Raw genomic sequence first — 19,162 nt, forward strand, 5'->3', positions numbered from 1 at the left:
CTGACACTTGGGAACACCAACAGCGTTTTAACACTAAGTGTCAAGTCATTTCCTATGGTGAAACCACCAAGGAAATACCACAAATGTGTGAAAGGTGGGGCACTAAAGAGACCATACAAAGCACGCTTGCTCACAGACCTCCCTCTGTGCAGACTTACCTGGGAAAACACATACTTCAGAGGGTGGGATTCTTAGCCACACTGTGCAAGGTTGCAGGTGACCACAGATGCAGCACAGGAGCGTGAGCACCACCATCAGTCTTCACCAGTAATTTGCAAATATGCAACCCGTGAAGACGGAGGAGTGGTGTATCTCATTGGGGCAGCATTTGCTCTTAGCATGTACAAAAGATCCGAGGCAGATCCTCAATATCAACAGAAGATCAAAACACAATAGAGAGGACTGTTCTGATGTGATAACATCTAGCAATCTGAGCGTCGACTGGGTGCTTTAAGCTCCGCAAATCATCTTTCACAAAATAATGTGCTATAAACTAATAATAACAAAAAAACCTCAAAGCCCCTCAGGTAGGAAAGACCACGTGCCCATTTTACAGGTGAGGAAACTAAGGCACAGAATAAAATACTTTTCTCTGAGGAGAATAATTAAGGCTATATTCACTTCAGCCTTTCATTATCAGTGTGTGCCAAGTTAGACTTAAAGTTGGTTATGGTTATAATTTGTACCCACACAAGTCACAAGCAGGAAATGTTACCCCTAAAGTAGTTAAAACAAAATACCTTAAGAAATGGTCTTTGAAGGTGGGTCTTTGGGGGGTAAATAGGACTTTTGGATGTTACTTGGGTGCAGTGAGTTAGTGACTTTATGAAAAGAAGAAAGATCTAGGCTAGGCCTTTAGTTCTCTTTTTTATTTATTTTTATCTGTTTTTATTTTATTTTTTTATTAAAAATTTCTGCCTCCTTCCCGCCTCCCTTTTCCCTTCCCTCCTTCCACTCCCCATCTCCCTCCCCTCCCCCTCCTTCTCCAGTCCGAAGAGCAGTCTTTAGTTCTCTTAGCATGTACTACGGCCCCTGCTATCAAAGAAGAAGGCCCTTGAGACAAGTCAGTGCTACCCTCTTGGACATTCTAGCCTCCAACCCTGGAAACTAACTAAACCTCCAACTTTTACACATTACACAACCCCTGACCTTCAGTTTTCTGAAGCAAGAGAAAACAAACTAAACAAGGTCTAACCATGATCCTCTCTTGACCAAACTGTAACCAGCTTCCTCTGTGGCTTCAACCTTATTTTAAAAAGAACTTGAACAAATACTAACATGTCTCAAGGCCGCATCCTTCGAATGACTGCGTGCTCTCCCTTAATGCTACTGTGTGAGAAAATGCAAAGATTGCCAACATCTTTTATCTGTTTAAGCAGCAGCTAAAGATGAGGCCTGTCTCTGGAACTCGGAGATGGGACAGAATCCCAGTTGCTCCTTTCCTTGCCAGCTTAGCAGACACAACTGACCTTAGCTGCTGTGAAGAGCTGAAGCTCACTCTCAGTAAAGAACCATAGTTATGGTCACGCCCTGACTCTCCCAAGCCTTGCACCCCCCTCCTTGCTCCTCCTTCGTCCCTCTGAAATATTCACCTCTGTGCCATCCAAAGCTGCCTTCAGTTCGCAGCAGAGTGTCTCCCCGCTGCAGTAGCAACCACTGATGGAAATCTGTCCCCAGCATCGTAGTCAGTGCCTGCTTTTGTTTCGCTCTCACTCGTCTCCACCTAATACCAGGAGGCTGGGATTTGTGCTCAGGAAAACTGCTCCACAGCCCATACCCCATGAGTGAGTGTTCCCAAGTGAGTGTTTCTGAGACCTGCCCCATTCTGTCTCATTGGTGTGGTCATCATATGTTGATTCATTCAGCAAGCATTTCTCTGGCTTTTCCCTATCTGCCAGGCTCTGGGTTAGATACCAGAGAGACAAAAGAAAAGTACCAATACTGTTATTCTTAAGGCTCTCAATCCCTGTACATAAAGTCAGTGATTCCAAACAGTAGTTACAGGGTAAAGACTCCAAATGGGCTCTGGAGAATGAGGCTTTTCACACCAAGTATCTAAATGTAAGCTAAGATGGAAGTGCATTCTATAAAAGGGTATATGAGGGCATAGAAGGGTCGTGTGAGGGCAGATATGAAAGATAATGGAGTCTTCAAGAGATGTGTTTCTGCTGGACCAAGCTGAATCTGTAGGAGAGACAGTGAGAGATAAGGCCAAGACAGCAATGGCAGGAGGGAGACCCTGCACGTCAAACTCACGGGCCTGAAACTTTTTAGAGACACAATGAGCAGTCCTTGAACAAGTCAAAGCAGATATCAGGGAGAAACAAATTTGTGTTTTCAGAAAGATAACTTTGGGGCGAAGTGCAGGAAGAGATTAGAAGGGGTCGAGACTAGAAGTAAGGAGATCCACGAGGAGACTATGGCTGAAACCCAGGTAACAATGGGCTCTGGGCTCAATCATCGTCCAGTTGCATGCAGTGGCACCAGAGGCCAAAAGCAAAGGTCAAGTTTCCACAGGAGGAGAGCGCTAAGCTGCCCATCAAGTCAACTGGACATAGCCCCCCAGATGCCAAGTCCACTCCCTCTCCTGTTCTCCACTTTCTTCTCCCACGTGAGGCTCTTCTTTCCACACTGTGGAAGGCTTTTCCTTCCACCCTTGTACAAGTTAAGTTGTTGGAGGAATCACCTTACCAAGAAACTATTCTTCATTACAGTCTCTCTGCAACTATTTTTGCTTTAATTTCTTTAATCGCTCCAATATTCTACAATATACATTAAGTTTCTTGGCAGTCACACTGTATCTTGTAAGTTGCTTTATAGATATATGAAAAAGACACAGCCCTACAACTAAGCTGGTTGTTTCTTTATTTTTGTTTTTTGTTTTTAAAAAACATATTACTTTTGTTTTTTGAAATTGAAATGTAACCACTACTTTATTAAGCCAACATAATTTCTAACTACATTCTAAATATTTGTCCTTATATACCCACAGATAAGTATAGGTCTCACCCCTCATTCAAGAAACATCCCCTCACAACAGATGGAAATCATTACAGAAAACCACAACCAATCAAACACAGAGAACAAGTGACTCGGTGGTGCCCAGCAACAACTGATACGTCTATAGCATAACTCCTGCAGCTGAGTCTCAAGGGTCATAGCAGAAAATAGAGGGGGGAGAAAGGTTATAAGAGCCAGGGGATCAGGACATTTAGGTGAGAATGCATCTCCTAAAAATATCAGAGAAGATACACCCACACCATCTCCCCAAGATGGATGCCTAAACAAGACCTGAACAAGGATGACAGACACAATAGACATGCTACCATGAAAGAGCCCTGTTGTCTCAAGTCTTCCCATTTCTTCCTATCTCCTATACACAGCAGACCAGAAGGTGCTTGGTCATGGGCAAGTACTCTTTAATGAGCAGGGGGTCTCTTCTGTTAATATTACACCAGATTCACTTCCTGAGTGGCAGGGCCTTTCTCCCCTTGACAGTGTTGCTGTGACATGAACTGATTTTTACACCACCTAAAACTCAATAGAACAAGCTGTTAGTTTCATGGCATCTCTATGTCCCCACCACTCTGTAGTAAAACAAAAATACCATGTGGCATCCACTTCTTTCCCATCCTGCTAAACACACAGCCTTCCTGCTTCCCAAGGTTGTCTGCTTTTCATTTTTAAAGCCAATACAAGATCTGGGCCTGATGGCATACACCATTGATCCCAGCACTTGGCTGGAGAGGGGGGCGAGCAGTGGCAAGTGGATCTTTATGGGTTTGAGGCCAACCTAATTCACAGAGTAAGTTCTAGGCTAGACAGAGGAACGTAGTGAGATCTTGCCTCAAAGCAACAACAAAGACCTGAAGAAAGAGTCTCTCCTCCTTTTTTTGGATGTTAAAATACCTACACTATTCTCTGATCTCCTTCGAGTTTCCAGAAAACAAAAATGTTCTTTCCAGGAAAGTTCTGTCTTCCCTGGTGCACAGCATGGTAAACACTGCCTTCGAGTGTTACCAGGGTTGTGCTTGCACCTCTACCACTGAATATCCGTGCTTCTCCCCAATCCTGACTACCTGAACCTCCTGAGACCCGTTGTCTAAATCCTGGGGAAGTATTGATTGGGCAGCTAAGATGTTCATAAACCCAGTCCGGCCTGAAGGATTTTCCATGTACACTGTAGCTTCAATACCGCAGGATGTTGTTAAAGGTGAAAAAGTTCCATTTTAATCCTTTGGCACAATACAGTCTTCTGAGCATATTACAAATACAGGTAAAGCGGCACACCTAGGAGGCTGAGGCAGGAAAAACGGCTCAAGCATCGAGGCTTAAAGCTAACCAGGGTGAAGAAATGCTTTTGAAAAGTCATTGAGAGCTGAAGAATGTAATTTTATTTTTAAAAAGAACCCCTGAATTCTGTAAGCCTCTCAACAGAAGCACTGGGAACGTAGCTCTGTTCATCTCTTTGCTTGTGAGAACCCATTGCGTTTTCTTTAAGCACCTGACCATCTGAACACACACAAGACAGCGATCACGTGATCATGTGCTGTTTCCAGGGATGTTGGAAGCTTGGAATTATTATATAGGCCAGAGTAATGTTCAAAATTCATTCAACAAATTCCATAGAATTTCACTGGAGAGAACAGGTGTCTAAACACACATGTGAGGAAGACACTGGAGGTCTGGCTAAGCAGTCCTGAACATCTCCTATCCTCACCACAGAATATATACAGGCAGCGCCTGAGAGGCCAGCAAACCACTGCTGATCACCATCCACACACAACAAACTGGCCTGGAGGATTCCTTTCCCAGCAGCAGCGGTAATTAACAAAGGTGCAGAGCTGCCCTCTAGTGACCAAGATGCAAACTGCAAAGGGCTTCATTGGCAGAAACCATTAAGTCCTCCCAGCCAAGCAATTAAACACAAAATTTAATACGATTTAACGCATAGAAGTTGCAGTAAAACTTCAAAAGAAAGAGACAAAAGTGAATTAATAGGTTTATACATCTCTATTATATATCTGGAGAGCTGACTCTTACAAAATATATAGTTCAAAAATAATAGAATCTAACTCTTGAAATGAGCATCACATTTCATTCATCCGGGGTTTCATCTTGGACCAAACAGTCGCCTGGAGATTATCTACATAAAAGGATAATTTAGCATCATATGATCCATAAGAAATAAATGCCTATGCTCAAATATTAGCTTTCCGTTATGGCTTTTGCAGTTTTAGTAGAGTTGCTTTTAGCTCCTCCAAATATCATTTTATTAGTAAAAGGGCAAACACGGTAGCTATTTTAAAGGGTTACTGTAAGGGTTACATAGGCTAAAGAATAAGTACCTAAGAACTGAACCCAGTCCTCTGCAGAGAGCCGCAAATGCTCTTAACCACCGAACCATCTAGCTAGCTCCAACACAATAATTTTTTCTTGTTTGTTTGTTTACCATTGCTGGTCTTACTATTCCATTTTCACAATTGCAGCTAATTAAATAACCACAGGCTGATGCCACCAGGCATGGCTAGTGTACTTAGTCAGTACAGGTCTCTCCTCTGACACAAATAACAAGGACATCCCGAAATCTGGGAACGTTATTATGACCCAGTCCCTAACAGCAGCTGTATTCTGAACAGTAAAGGCTCATCTAGCTGGTGTGTGGTAGAGAACCCTGGGCCTGTCCAGTTCTAAGAAAACCTCATAGCCTGACCTCACTTCCAAGAAGAGCACTTTAATGTAACAATAAACTTATTCTTTAAAACAGAACTGATTCTTCGCTCTGAGGAGTTCTCAAATGTCAGCAATTATCCAGTTCAGAGGGAGCGCACCACGTCCTACATAATCTACATATACCACTATCCATTAACCAGAAATCAACGTAGGTTTGCAGTTCAAGTGAGAGCCCTCTCATCTTCCATGGACCAGAATCAAGAGATCAGAACCAGTCTTCTTCCTGTTGGCTTACAGTGTAGACTAGCTTATTTTCTAATGTAGGATGAAACCATTGTCAAAAGCACAGTTGGGAATACCTATAGAGAAGCTCCACAGTTCCTTGTTCATGCAGAAGAGTAACTGCTAACCACAGCCATTGTTCTATTAAATGTTTCCTTTCTGGATGTTCTAAATTATTTATTTCTGTATCTGTATGCATGGTTGCAAATGTGTCAGAGCATGTTTGTGCGGGCATGTGGAGGCCATAAGTCAATATTCAATGTCTTCCTTAATCATTCTCCTCCTTTGCAAGGTCTCTCAATGAAGCTATTTTACTATGCCAGTGAGATTCTAGGCTCTTCCCATCTCTTCCTCTCCAAAATGGGGCTGACAGACATGGATAATAACAGATAAAAGTGTCTAAAAAAAATGCCATCGAATGTCTCATCCGTTAAAGCCATTTAAGAATCTTGGAGGCTCAGTGACACAGTCATTGCCAACCATGCACAAAGGCCTTGCTCCTATCCATGGTGAAGGGTGTCTTATTAGATATTAGGAAGGTCATGCCAAAATTGTTTTAAGGGGTACCCCTGGGACTGTGTTTAGACATGTCACAGCACAGAATTTTCGGATGTGGCCTGAAATTTCTGCTGGAGACAGCAAATGATGTGTCCAGCTCTTTGGTTGGCTATAGAATCATACAGATCTATAAAGCTTGTACATGGTTCTACTTGAAGGATGAATAGGATTGCAAAGTATAAATTAAGAGGCACATTTCCTTTCGCCTGGCTGGATCCCCCTGCGAGCTAACACTTGGGAAGCCCAGCCTCTGGTACAGAGAGGAAATGCCAATCACAGATCAATCACTGTGTGAAGGTGGATAACGGAATTGGGGATTTACCATCCTAATGGCTTTCTTACCTGCTGGACACCGTTTGGACATTTTTTCGGGCTTTCCAAAACAGAGGATTGAGGTTCTGGATTGGAAAGGAAGCAGACAGTCAATACCTTAAAGAATCAAATTTCCCATTTCCTTTGTTAAAAGCAAAAACTTCCACTAGATATGTATTATTTACAGTAAGTACCAAAAATATCCAGTCTTTTTTCCAAACCATTAGCGCAGCATGTGAATATGACTGCTTTTCAGTATAATAAACACACGATGACACATACTGTGTCATTAGATATTTCACAAACAGGAGGCGCCCGATGCTCTGCTCTGCAGACCAGCCTTAATTATTTTTCCTAATTGATTTTTGTTTTCCCCAGAAGTCCTTGCTTAAGAATGTTAACTGTGTTATTCACTTAGTGAAAGTTCATACATGATGAGACCACCTCAGTCTTGAAGCAAGGGATTTTTAAGGCTCTTTGAAGTCCTGACAAATTTGGTTCTGCTTTCGGTGATCTGCTTTCTGTGATGTATGATAAATACTGCCACCTGGAGGCACGAGTAAGAAGGGATTCTGAAGGGATTTTCTACCTTCAGCCATTCTCGTCATTTGAGATTCTGCAAGATGACAAATTCATCACATAGGAAGCACATTAGGATAAATAGAGATTGTTGTTGTTGTTGAAGTTATAGAGTATTTTCTATGTGAAAATGTAAGTATGAAAATAAAAAAAATCCATCCTCTGCATTTTAGAAATGAGAAGCCCGCTCATTGGCAAGATGAATGCAGGAGTCTAAGTCTTTTGTGTATTAGGGGCAGGGTTATATACAAGACACTGCAAATACAGTAGAGCAGTCACTGTCCATGGTGTCATAAAGGATGTACACAACAGTGCTACCGAGATATCTTGTGTAGTTAGTGTTTAAAGAACACGATGAACCGTGAGGCTGCTGTGAAAGCTTTCCTTGTACTCAGATGAACATTATAGCCTCAGCACAGCCTTGCTGGCCTTGTTGTACAAATGGAAGAGTGTTCGCTAACAGCAAGTGCTTAAAACAGTTACAGAGTGAATATAGGAATGAAAGCAAATGAGACGTTGTCAAGTCAAGGAACTGTGTTACCATTAAAGAATTGGGAAGCCTTGTTGTGGGGAGCAATGAATTCTAAAGAGGAAGAAATCTACTTATTTCCTGAACTTCAGCTAAGATTGCATCTTTAGAAACAAAAGTCAGAGACTAGCATGGAATAGTCACTTGCCAACAGGTGTCAGAGTGTGTCAGAATATAAACAAGTGACATTACAATGCAACAATTGCCCCAGACAGCACTACCCCATCGAGCTAATCAAACAAGCATATTCTCCTCATGTTCAACTTGACACTAGTGGCATCTCCATTTGAACGGAGATCTTTTCTTACTGAAATACATCAACTTCATTCAAATCTAGTTAATTTAAGAAACAGATAATTTACTGAACAGAATTTAAAGTGCATGCATTCTGATTGTAGTCTTTTTTAGGATTGATGATTTAATTCTAATAACAGGTATAAATGGAGCGAGAGCTTAACATGTTCCAATAGGCTCATCCATATGTTCTTATTTGTTTCTTTGATAGTAGAATTATCTCATCACTGCCAACAAAAGATATCCCCACTAAGAACCTAGCTGGCAAAAGGGAAAATATAAGACACACCCCTACACACACACACACACACACACACACACACCAATACTCAGAAACACAATCCATCCTTCTGTCCCTGGATTGTGTGACAAGCACAGGGAGACAGAGCACAGCACTGCATCCTTGGTACTCCTGCATTAGTTCATTAGCTAAACAGTGTCAAGACATTTGGAGAAAACACAGAAATGGGCCAGTGATACCACATTGCAGTACACCACACAACATCTCTCTTGAGATTTGTCTTTGTTTTGATTTATGTGTGCATGCGTATATCTGGTTTTGTGAAAATCTCATGTGTGTGGTTGTCTGTGCAGGATAGAGAAGGGTGTTAGAACCCTGGATCTCACATTTATAGGTGGTTGTGAGCTGTTGTAAGCTAGACTCAGGAAGAGCAGCAAGCACTATTGACCACGTAGTCATCTCTCCAGACCTCTACAACCCTTCTTCACAGGGACCATCAGCGACATCATTTGGATATTAGAGGCTAGAAAATGCATGATTCCCTAAGCAACTGTTGCTTCAACCTTATGACGAGTGAAATGGCACACAATCGCTCATGCTCCCCTTTCCACTCTGAAATGAAGGAATCCATTTCTGATGACCTTAAAATATTGCAGATTCTTCTGAGATACACTGCAGTGAGCTGACCTTACCCAGACTCACTCTCTTACTTCATCCTAGATTCTTTTCATTTGATCCATCTCCCTTTGTGTTCCTTTTGTGCATCTTAAATATTCCTAAGCTGTTAAAATGTTTTCTTAAACAAATACGGTTGATTCAGCCAGAAAATAGACATTGTTGGAAGATCTTCCCAGGAAAGTTTCTGTTCAACTTCTCACTCTATACATGAACAAACACACAGTCACACAAACACACACAGACACACACACAAGGTTTTATTTTTATTCCTCCGGGATTGCCTGTACCTTCACTGCTTTGTTTTAAGACAAACCTGTTTGTATTTGTTGTGTTGGCCGGTGTCGTGGTCGTGGAACGGTGAGGGACTTGAGTAAAATGAGCACGCCTAATCCCTTCCTTACAGCTACTCATTTCTCTTCCATCCACTAAGAAGACAAACTTTCAGTAAAATTAATTCTTTGACTATGTGTAAATCAATTATATGACCATCTGTATCTTTTTTATTATTTCTACTAATTTCTCTTTAGCTAGCACACAAAATAGTGGGTTTCACTAAGATACGTTTGAGCACATATATGTGCACACACACAAATGCCACTGTTTTACTCTCCTATCCTACTTTACAGTTCCCACTGAGAGATTTCCCTCACCATAATCTCCCATCTGTGTTCACTGAACATGTGTATGCATAAGTGTGCATGAATGCACACACACATTCTGCATGAGAAAAAATGTTATATTTGCTTTTCCTTCCGAATTAACCAGTATTGTCCCCTATCAACAGTATCTCATTTAAACAAACCTTTCCACTCACTTGCATGTCTCCTATTGCATGTACATTTATTATATATTAACTGTAGATTCCATATATGAGTGGAAAACATGTAATACTTGTATTGAGTAAAACTTATGCTCACCAATGATATCTCTACTCCCCTCCACACACTGTGAACGATACAATTGCTTTAATTCATCCCCAGCACAGTGAACAATGTTCCTTCCCCCCTCCTACAGTCTCATTATGATGTATTAATCATATTTTCATGAAGTCAGCAATTATGATTGGGATAAAACTGAGTATTTGCACAGTTTTCCTGTATACTTCCCTATAGCTGAAGGGCTTTTTCGTATCTCTAATCACCATTTACATCTCCCATTTTAAATTCTTTTCCTTTGTCTATTTATTGACTGAAGAACTTTTTTCATTTTTGTTTAGTTTTTTATATATTATAGATATTTCTCCTTATCAGGTGTAAAGAAAGCAAAGATTTTCTTTCTAATTATAAGGTTGTCATCTCACTCTGCTGAAACTTTCCTTGAATGTACAGATTATAACTTCAAGCAATCCTTCATTCTAAATTGCTCTCTAAGGTATTGGAAAGCTATCTTCAAAACCATTCCTTAACCTGTGCCTCTAAGACAGGCACAACAGTTACAAAACCTCAGGTCTAATGCTAATGTCACTATCTTTTTAGAACAGATGTTTATGTATAGAAAGACTGGGATCTAGTTTCATTAGTCTACCCATAAGTATCCACTTTTAGTTCATTCTCAGCCAGACACTTCTTCCAGAAACCTAAAGATTCTTTTAAATTATTCACAAGTATTATAGAATTATGTTATTAATTCAGCCAGAAAAGTTGAAAAATATACAGTAGGGGCATCAAAATATTATGCCAACCAATGCTGCAAATGCAGAAAAGGATAGAAACCATTGTTCCAAGAGCTCTGAATGAAATTGCTTTAAACTATTGCATTTGTACCTATGAAGTTCGGTCAATAGCATTTTAGCCTAAAGATAATCATACATATAATGGGGTCAAAATCTTTACCTGAGTTTTTCTTTTTTCAAAACTAACAACGTGCTGGGTGGTGGTGGTACATACCTTTAAGCCCAGCACTTGGGAAGCAGAGGGAAGTGGATCTTGGTGAGCTCAAGGCCAGCCTGGACAATAGAAGGAGTTCCAGGACAGGCTCCAAAGCTACACAGAGAACCCTGTTTCCAAAAGAAACAAAACAAACAAACAAAAAAGAAACCAACAATGCCAATATTCATATGTTGGATTTTCAGTTACTATCTGTCAAAACTCTCTTTTCTCTGAAGATTGTAATGTGTGAAATTCTACCTGGACCCTTGATCAACTATTGTCTGTGAGTGTTATAGTAAATAGAATCTTACATGAAATAGTTTTCTATTTTCTCTCACTCACTTGTGTTTATTTTTTTATTTTATTGGATTATATGCCATCTAGTGAATACTAAACAGTTTCTCCAAAATACAGGGCATTTAAAAAGGAAAATGCAGGATACTGTGTAGACTCCCATTTGGTTCATTGCCTGAAAGAATACATGATGAAATACATTTGCCAAGAAACTGAGATTAAAAACAAGAGGGTGGGAATGCTGTGCAAAATGTGGACAGAAGCCTGGCAAACCATTGAGAGAGTCATTGTTGGTTTTCAAGGGAAGATATGAGGAAGATAATATCATGAAATAACTTTAATGATAATTATAGCAACAAGGCTGAGCACTTCCATTGGCCCAGGCACTCGATCCTGTACTCTAATGCTTTACATGAGCTCATGCAGTCCTCCGAATCATGCTGCACAGCGAATGCTATTCTCATTAACATTTCATAGATGAGGAAATGCATACAGCAGTTTGGAAATTTGCCTAATGTCACAAAGCTGATGTAACGCAGAGCCCAAGGTTCATAGTCTTATATTTTGCCCTTTCACAACAAGCCGAGATTCAACTTCTTCGGCCATCTCTCCTTCACTGAGCCAGTGCTGGTGGTCAAGACCTAAGCTCTGAAACCCATGGCATCGCTCATGAAAACCTGATGTGGAAAGATCTGCGGGTAGAATCAATGCTGTTCCGTTTAGTCTTCATTTCTATACCAAGAAGATGGTGCTTACTTCTGCTCAGTTTACCAAGTCTGGAATCTATTAAGAAGCCATCATTCTACTGAATTTCTCCAAATAACTCTGAGGCTAGTCTCATATTATCTTCCCAGCCAAGAACACAAAATTGTTTAAGACAACAAAAGGAAAAGAAAAAAATAATAATTTTTCAGGGAAATATGGGTTACATTGGAATATTCTATGATTATTTTAAAGTGAGATTTAAGTAATTTACATCACTATTTTTCCTTTCCCAGTTTTCTTTATAGGTAAAGAAAAGAATGTTTAGACATACAAAGAAAATGTTAAGCAAGGAAATCCAGAGATAATAGAGAAAAATATCCCCTGAGGGTCTCTTAGCCCAAATAGGATGTAGGGTTTCAACCTGGTGGGTGGGTGGGTGTCTTTTGACAATGGTTCTTAAACTTCAATAAAAGAAGAAATGACTGGAAAATCCCAGTGCATCTACTACTTCTCTATATTCTAGCCCAGCAGCTTTGGACACGGCCTTCCCAATGATTTTAATGGGTTGCCTGCAGGAGATATGTTTTTAAAAAAATACCTGCAAGAGACTAGAGACTCACTCCCAAGCAAGTGTTGCAATTACACATTCCATCACATAATTCCGTAAAGCTGGCTGTCCATATCCTACCTGAATCAACATCCTTGGGGCTGTGTTCTTCATCAGGAAGCCTGGATGGTTCTCTCCTGGGAAACCGCCCTTCGTTGTAGTCCATGGAATGTGTGGGTTGACTAACTGCAGCCCAGGTGTAAAGCTGGTCTTGCTGCATTTAAAAAGGTATTTAAATGGAAATCAATTCAATCATGAAAAATAAATGGCTAATACATTACAAAATGTAAAAAACCCTCAAATACATGCAGATATGCAGACACATCTAAAGCATTCAAACAGCATATTACATTGTACAATATAGAACCATTAAGACACCACTTCTCTCAATCTGCCCCAATTATCATCATCATCATCATCAACAACAACATTATTATTATTATTATTATTATTATTATTATTATTATTGTAAAACCTAAGTGTCTCTCTTTGGAAGAAGAAATATTACATGGTCCTGCCATGAGACACTCCAGATGCAAAGTTATACAACTTCCTAAAAATGGGTCTTTAACCCATCTAAATATGGTGTCTCTTTAGCTTTGTTGGTGTGAATTTGGCTTGCTTTGGTTTTGGGTTCTCAGGGAGGTCCTCTCTCACTATCTACCAAGCTAGCATTGAACTCCAGGGTTCAAGTGATTATTCTTCTCAGTTTCCCCATCAGTGGGAACTACCAGCATGTTTGGTCACACTGGGATGATGTCCCATTAAAAACTTGTTTAAAAATGTAGAGCTTAAAAAACTTGTTTAAATATTTGCAGGAAAGTTAGAGGATAGTCTCTACATGGACACCACAAGGACAATAAGAGATGCTTATGTTGAGACCTAGATTGGAAGTTGAAAGAAACGGCATGAAGAAGTCAATGAACCTGGCAAGAGCAAGATTATATAGGGCTCTTATGGCAAAGGAATGCTTTGCTAGCTGTAGTCAAGATAAAGCATACAAAATTAGAAGGTTCCTGGGTGTACCTCATGCCAGAAGGCAAACCAGATGGCTCCCTTGGGGACCTATAACTCAGAGTTGATCATCAGGACTTCAGAATAAGGCCAGTCCCTTTAGGATGCACACGAGCTATACATTGCATGCACAAGCAAAATGAGAGTTGGAACAGGAACTATACCCAACAGCATGGGCATTACAAGGAATCATTGGATGTTATTGGTGAGAATGGGCCAAGAAATTTTGTAGCTGAGAAAAAACAAAAATAACTGTGAACACTGACCACAAAGGGGTAGATAACCTTCACTAGCCAACGATGGATACTGAAAATAAATAAATTCCAACAAAGAAAAGCCCAGGACCTCATGACTTCACTACTGAAATCTACCAAATGCTTAAAGAACCAATAAATTCTCCTTAATTCCTACCAAGAGAACAAAAGCCAAAGAGCAATGTTTTCTAGCTCAAGTCCAGGATCAGCCAAACCAGATTAGGACATCATGGAAAAGAATGCTACATATTCCAGGAATAAGAGTCTGCGCAGAAGTGCAGCTCGTGGAGATAGGAAATATATGGACCAAAGAGAATGAACAAAATGGTGACCAGTCACCTGAGGTTGTAGGTGACAAAGGATACAGCAACATTAGGGGTGTAGAAAGTAAGAATTGCTCATACGGGCACTGAACACAGGATGAGTATTCTGGGTCACAATGCCCCCTGGTAGGGTTTGACGGGGACCTAAAAAGGTTCGAGTAGGTGGATCAGACTGGGGCAGAGAAGGAAGATGATGATGATGATGATGATGACAATAGTGTGTGTGTGTGTGTGTGTGCATGTAAGTGCATGCCCACAGGTGTACACATGCATGTGGAGATCAGAGGTCAATGTCAAGTGCCTTCATATACTGCTTTCTTCATACACTGTTGAGGCAGACTCTCTCTCTGAAGCTGAAGCATGCTGACTGGGCTAGATTGCCCTGGGAAGCCACTGTAGCTCTAGGGTTACAGGCTCACACTGCCACCCCTCGCTTTTCACATAGCTGTCTGTTACCCAAATTCAGGCCTTTCTGCTTGTGCAGTCCACACCTTCATGGCTGAGCCCTCTGTAAAACGGAAATAAGGTCTGTGCCTCAAGCTACCTTGATACTGCACGGGCTTGATAAATAATGCCAAACACAGATGTAAGTATACTCATTTTCTGATTATTCGTACCTTACCTTCACACCAATCTGATTTGAAGTTTGGGAGTTTCCCACTACAATATTTTGAAGAGAAGTGAAAATAAAGCACCATGATTTGGCATATAGCCACAGACAAAGCTGATTTCTGAATGGCATTTCAAAGGAGTTACTTGCCTAATAACAGTTACTAAGAACATGAAGTCCTTGCAATGGATTTATGAGCCCACATACAATGTTAGTTCTCAGGAGAAAAGCAAACGTAAACAACTCTTTTCTACGGTATAACTGGGGCATGATATTGTAGGCTATACTTATACCTATTGCTTCAGAAAAAATGCATTTTCACTGTAGAGAATAAAAATGCTCTTTAGTCAATTAAGTAATATAATTGTGGAGCAATCCTTTCATACAGTATGAATATTTTTACTCTCATTACTAATAAAAGCTGATTGGCCAAGCCAGGCAGGGGTGGTGCACATCTTTAATCCCAGCACTCTAGGAAGAGGCAGGTGGGTTTTTGTGAATTTGAGGCCAACCTGGTCTACAGAGTGAGTTCCAGGACAGGTTCCAAAGCTACAGAGAAACCCCGTCTCGAAAAAACAAAAACAAAACAAAAAGCGGATTGGCCTATAGGGAGGCAAAAAGTATAGGCAGGTGACCTAAGTGAAGATACAGGAGAAAAGAAGGGTGTAGTCGGAGGTCAAGAGGTGTCACAGAGAAGCAAGAGGGACGTGTCATGCTAATAAAGATACCACCATGTGGCAGAGCATAAATAAGGAATATGGATTAATTTAAAATATAGGAGCTATTTAGTAATAAGTCTGAGCTATTGGTTGAACATTTACAATTAAATACAAGGTGGTAATTTGGAAGCAGCTCCCAGAACGGGAAAATGCCACCTACCTAAAACTGAATTTTAAATTTTTCTTTTCTTTTTTTAAATATGTGTGTATAAATCTGTGTATGTGTATGCACAGCCTGAAGTGGGTGCTAAGAAGCAAATTCAGGAACTATGGTAATACAATAAGCACTCTCAAGGATTGAGGCATCTCTCCTGCCCCAAAACTAAATTAATTTTGAAGGGCTGGATAGGTGGTTCATTAGTAGAACATTTTCCTAGGAGGCATAAGCCCTCATTTTTCTCATGTTTTTCCTGTCATTTAGGCAGTTAATGTATGTATTATCCTAGTATATCTCACTGCCTCTACAATTCCAACTACTCAGCAGATGGATAAGCTCCAAATTGCTGCTCAAAATAAATTGTTTTATCTTCTCTGCAGACAAACCCTGAGAGGCAAGCCTTCCTTTACAGGAAGACTGACCATCACTGAGTCCCTTGCATTCTCTACCATCCTATCTCTGGTCTTGCAGCTTTGTCCCAATTAACTAAAAATCCCTCCCACGAAGCAAAGATGTTGCCTGTTTCAGAGACTAACACCAGCATCACTGTCTCCTACATCACTGCAGAAAAATCTTCCTGATGCAGCGTCACCTCCTCCCTCATCCTCTGGAAATGCATGATGGGCAACTTGGGAGAAACTGCCTTGCAGGTGCTCACAGCTTCGAACAGGTCATCGTTTTTTATTTTTAAGTAGCCTAAAATAATTTTTTTCCAAATTTAGAAGTGTTTGAAGGCAAGTTTTGACATGCCTCAATATTTCATTCTGTGTGAGTCTCCTCTCAGCTGCACACACATTCTTTTAGAAGCCCAATTTCAGCCACTAGTTAAAGTCAAGGCATCTAATTGGGATTGATACATCAGTAACCATGCAGCCAGCTTTGAGGTTTATTATGCTACTGATCTTTTGAAAAGACTTTATTTGCTTTTGTTTGTGTGTTTGCATGTGTGTGTGTTTATGTCTGTGCATGGAAGTGTTGTGCCTGCAGAGTTCAGGGGGAGGAGTCAGATCCCTTAGGACTGGAGTTACAGCTGACTGTGGCTTCTGTGCTACCAGCTGAACTCGGGTTGTCTGCACGAGCAGCAGGAACTCTTGACCACTGTTGCCCTCTGCCTTTCTAGGCTCAGCTTTGAGGATTTTTAAATGTACTAATTAATTACAAAGTATAGGTCAACAAATTAAGAATATGAATTATGGAGAATTCTTACATATAAACTATTGCCCATCCGGTCTTCCAAACTAGAAACCACGACCTTTGATAGGTCAGTACCTCACATTCTCAGCACACCACCAAGAACGATGTTTTGCATGTTAGATATAGCACTAGAACTCACTTCCCATTCATCCCAGTGGCTTTACACTCTCACACCAAGTGCAGATTCATCCACGGTCACCCGAATGCTGGAGCATTCCTTATGTCCGATGGGAAGCAGTTTTCACAAACAGCAAAAATAGGTACACCTGCATCTGCTACCATGAGGCTTGAAGCTCTCCAAATGTTCCGAGATGCTACCATAAGGCTTGAAGCTCTCCAAATGTTCCGAGATGGAACTGTGATGGTTGGTGTGCCTATGAAGAACCTCCCTATGGTGCCATCTACCCATTCCTTTCCTCCACCCTCTGCAGTCACTCTGCATCTGCCACCAAGATGCTTCAACATTTCCTGAAGGCACCAAGATCATCCAGAGCCCAGTGCCCCTATATAAATATTCTCAGGGATAGAGAGATGGTTTGACTTTTCAGAGTGCTTATTGATCACCCAGAAGACATGGGTCTGGTTCCTAGAATTCATGCTGAGTGGCTCCTAACCACGTGTAACTGCAGCTCCACGCGTTCCAATTCCCTTGTCTCTACAGGCACCTCACATGGCATACGCACACAGAGACACTGGCAATACACATAGACAGAAACTTTCAATCATAGAAGTTTGTTTTCCTTCCCCAGACAACTTGCCTTTTGACCTTGCTGTGAAGGCGAACAGTCAGGGTCAATGGGAAGGGATTCCACAGGAACACACCTCTGAGCAAATCACTAGTGGAGTTTCTAGATCAAGTTAATTAAGGTGGAGACACGCCCTGAATGTTGACATCATCATGCCACAGGGAGGAAGGTAAGCGGAATAAAAGAGGTAAGAGCGACCCCAGAACCAGTATTCACCACTCGCTGCTCAGCAGCTGAGGGCAATGTGACCAGCTACTTCATGCTCCTGTCACCATGGCTTTCCCACAATGACAAGTTTACTCAGACCCTGCTCCTAAACTAACTCCTCCCTGGGTTGCCTTTGTCTGCTATTTTATCATAGTAGCCAGGAAAGTACCATCCTCTTCCAGGCTCCCACGTGACCAGGAAGTGCAGGTGCAAAGGATCATACTCCTTCCCAGTCACCTCAGGCAGCACTGCAGAACACCTGCCCTGTTATTCCACTGTGAGAACTGTCTCTCGCCTCTCAGTCCCTGGAGCAGAAGCTCTCCCAAGACCCCAACTATGCATCTTTCTTAAATGGGCAGGCCCAGTAGAAATGCATTTGTACTGTAGCCTCTTTGTCTTTTACTTATTAGCTTCGTCATAATTAATAGAAAGCACATGAATCTCAAACCAAGAAGCTTTTTGGTGAAAACAATAGGTCCCATCAGCACCCGGAGTTCTGAGAGATCTTGAGTAACACAACGAGAGCATGACTCATGACATAGACATCGTGTCATATGACCAGAGCCTGGACAGTACGATCTGGCTCCGGTTCTAAACTCTTGCCAGCATTAAAAGAGAGTGGCGCTCACAGAGAAACAGGAAAGATAAACTTATGAACTGTTTCAGCCCAAACTGGAGAGATGAATTCTCAGTCTGTCTCCATCTTGCTCTCAATGATGTCACCGTTTGCAGAAGGGAAGAAACAAAAGTCAGGAAATGTGCACATGGAGCTGGAACCTTCCTCCAGTTACCAGACTGCAGAAACAATGAACAACAAGGAGCTAGAATTTTCCCAAGAGTCTCATGCTGAAAGAAGGAAAAAACATGAATCCCAGGTGCCATGGGGGCGGGGATGTCTCCCAATGAGAGATTTCACAAATTTCTGAATTGTTAGACCAACTTACAAGAGAGGCTGGCTAAGCCGATGAAGTCTGAACCATACCTTGACTAGGGTGGTTATTTATGCATCTATAATGCCTTCTATTTAAACCTAAGCTAGTACATCAAGGATGAAGACGGATTTGGGGTGAGGGGTGACTAGTCCCTGTTAGTTTACCTTTTCCCAGTGGGGCCACATTCAGGAAATGTGGCAACTGACTCAATCTCCTGTATGATGGCATCATGGTCTAAGCTGTACCCTAAAAGCTCCAGTTAACAGAGACGGTCTTCCTTCTGTCCTCAAGGTCCTTACAAAAGTGAGGGATGTCTCAATGCCTGCAACAGTTTCCTTAAACAAAAAGAAAACCCCATAGGAAACTGCATTCACGGTTTTCTGAGA

At 41.3% G+C, this 19,162-nt stretch overlaps 1 protein-coding gene across 1 annotated transcript in view; it reads right to left on the reverse strand.

The window, feature by feature from the left end:
• Fmn2 (formin 2) overlaps nt 1-19,162 on the reverse strand; it is a 298,401-nt gene that overhangs the window by 226,565 nt on the left and 52,674 nt on the right. The window contains exons 3-4 of the mRNA XM_041643559.1: nt 12,702-12,834; nt 6,856-6,911 (exon numbers count right to left, since the gene is read on the reverse strand). Coding sequence (XP_041499493.1) covers nt 6,856-6,911; nt 12,702-12,834 — 189 coding nt within the window. The remainder of the gene's footprint in view (nt 1-6,855; nt 6,912-12,701; nt 12,835-19,162) is intronic.

Source organism: Microtus oregoni, unplaced genomic scaffold (assembly GCF_018167655.1).
Source record: "Microtus oregoni isolate MIOR12 unplaced genomic scaffold, Mior012 000086F_ref0000336, whole genome shotgun sequence".
NCBI classification, from domain to species: Eukaryota; Metazoa; Chordata; class Mammalia; order Rodentia; family Cricetidae; genus Microtus; species Microtus oregoni.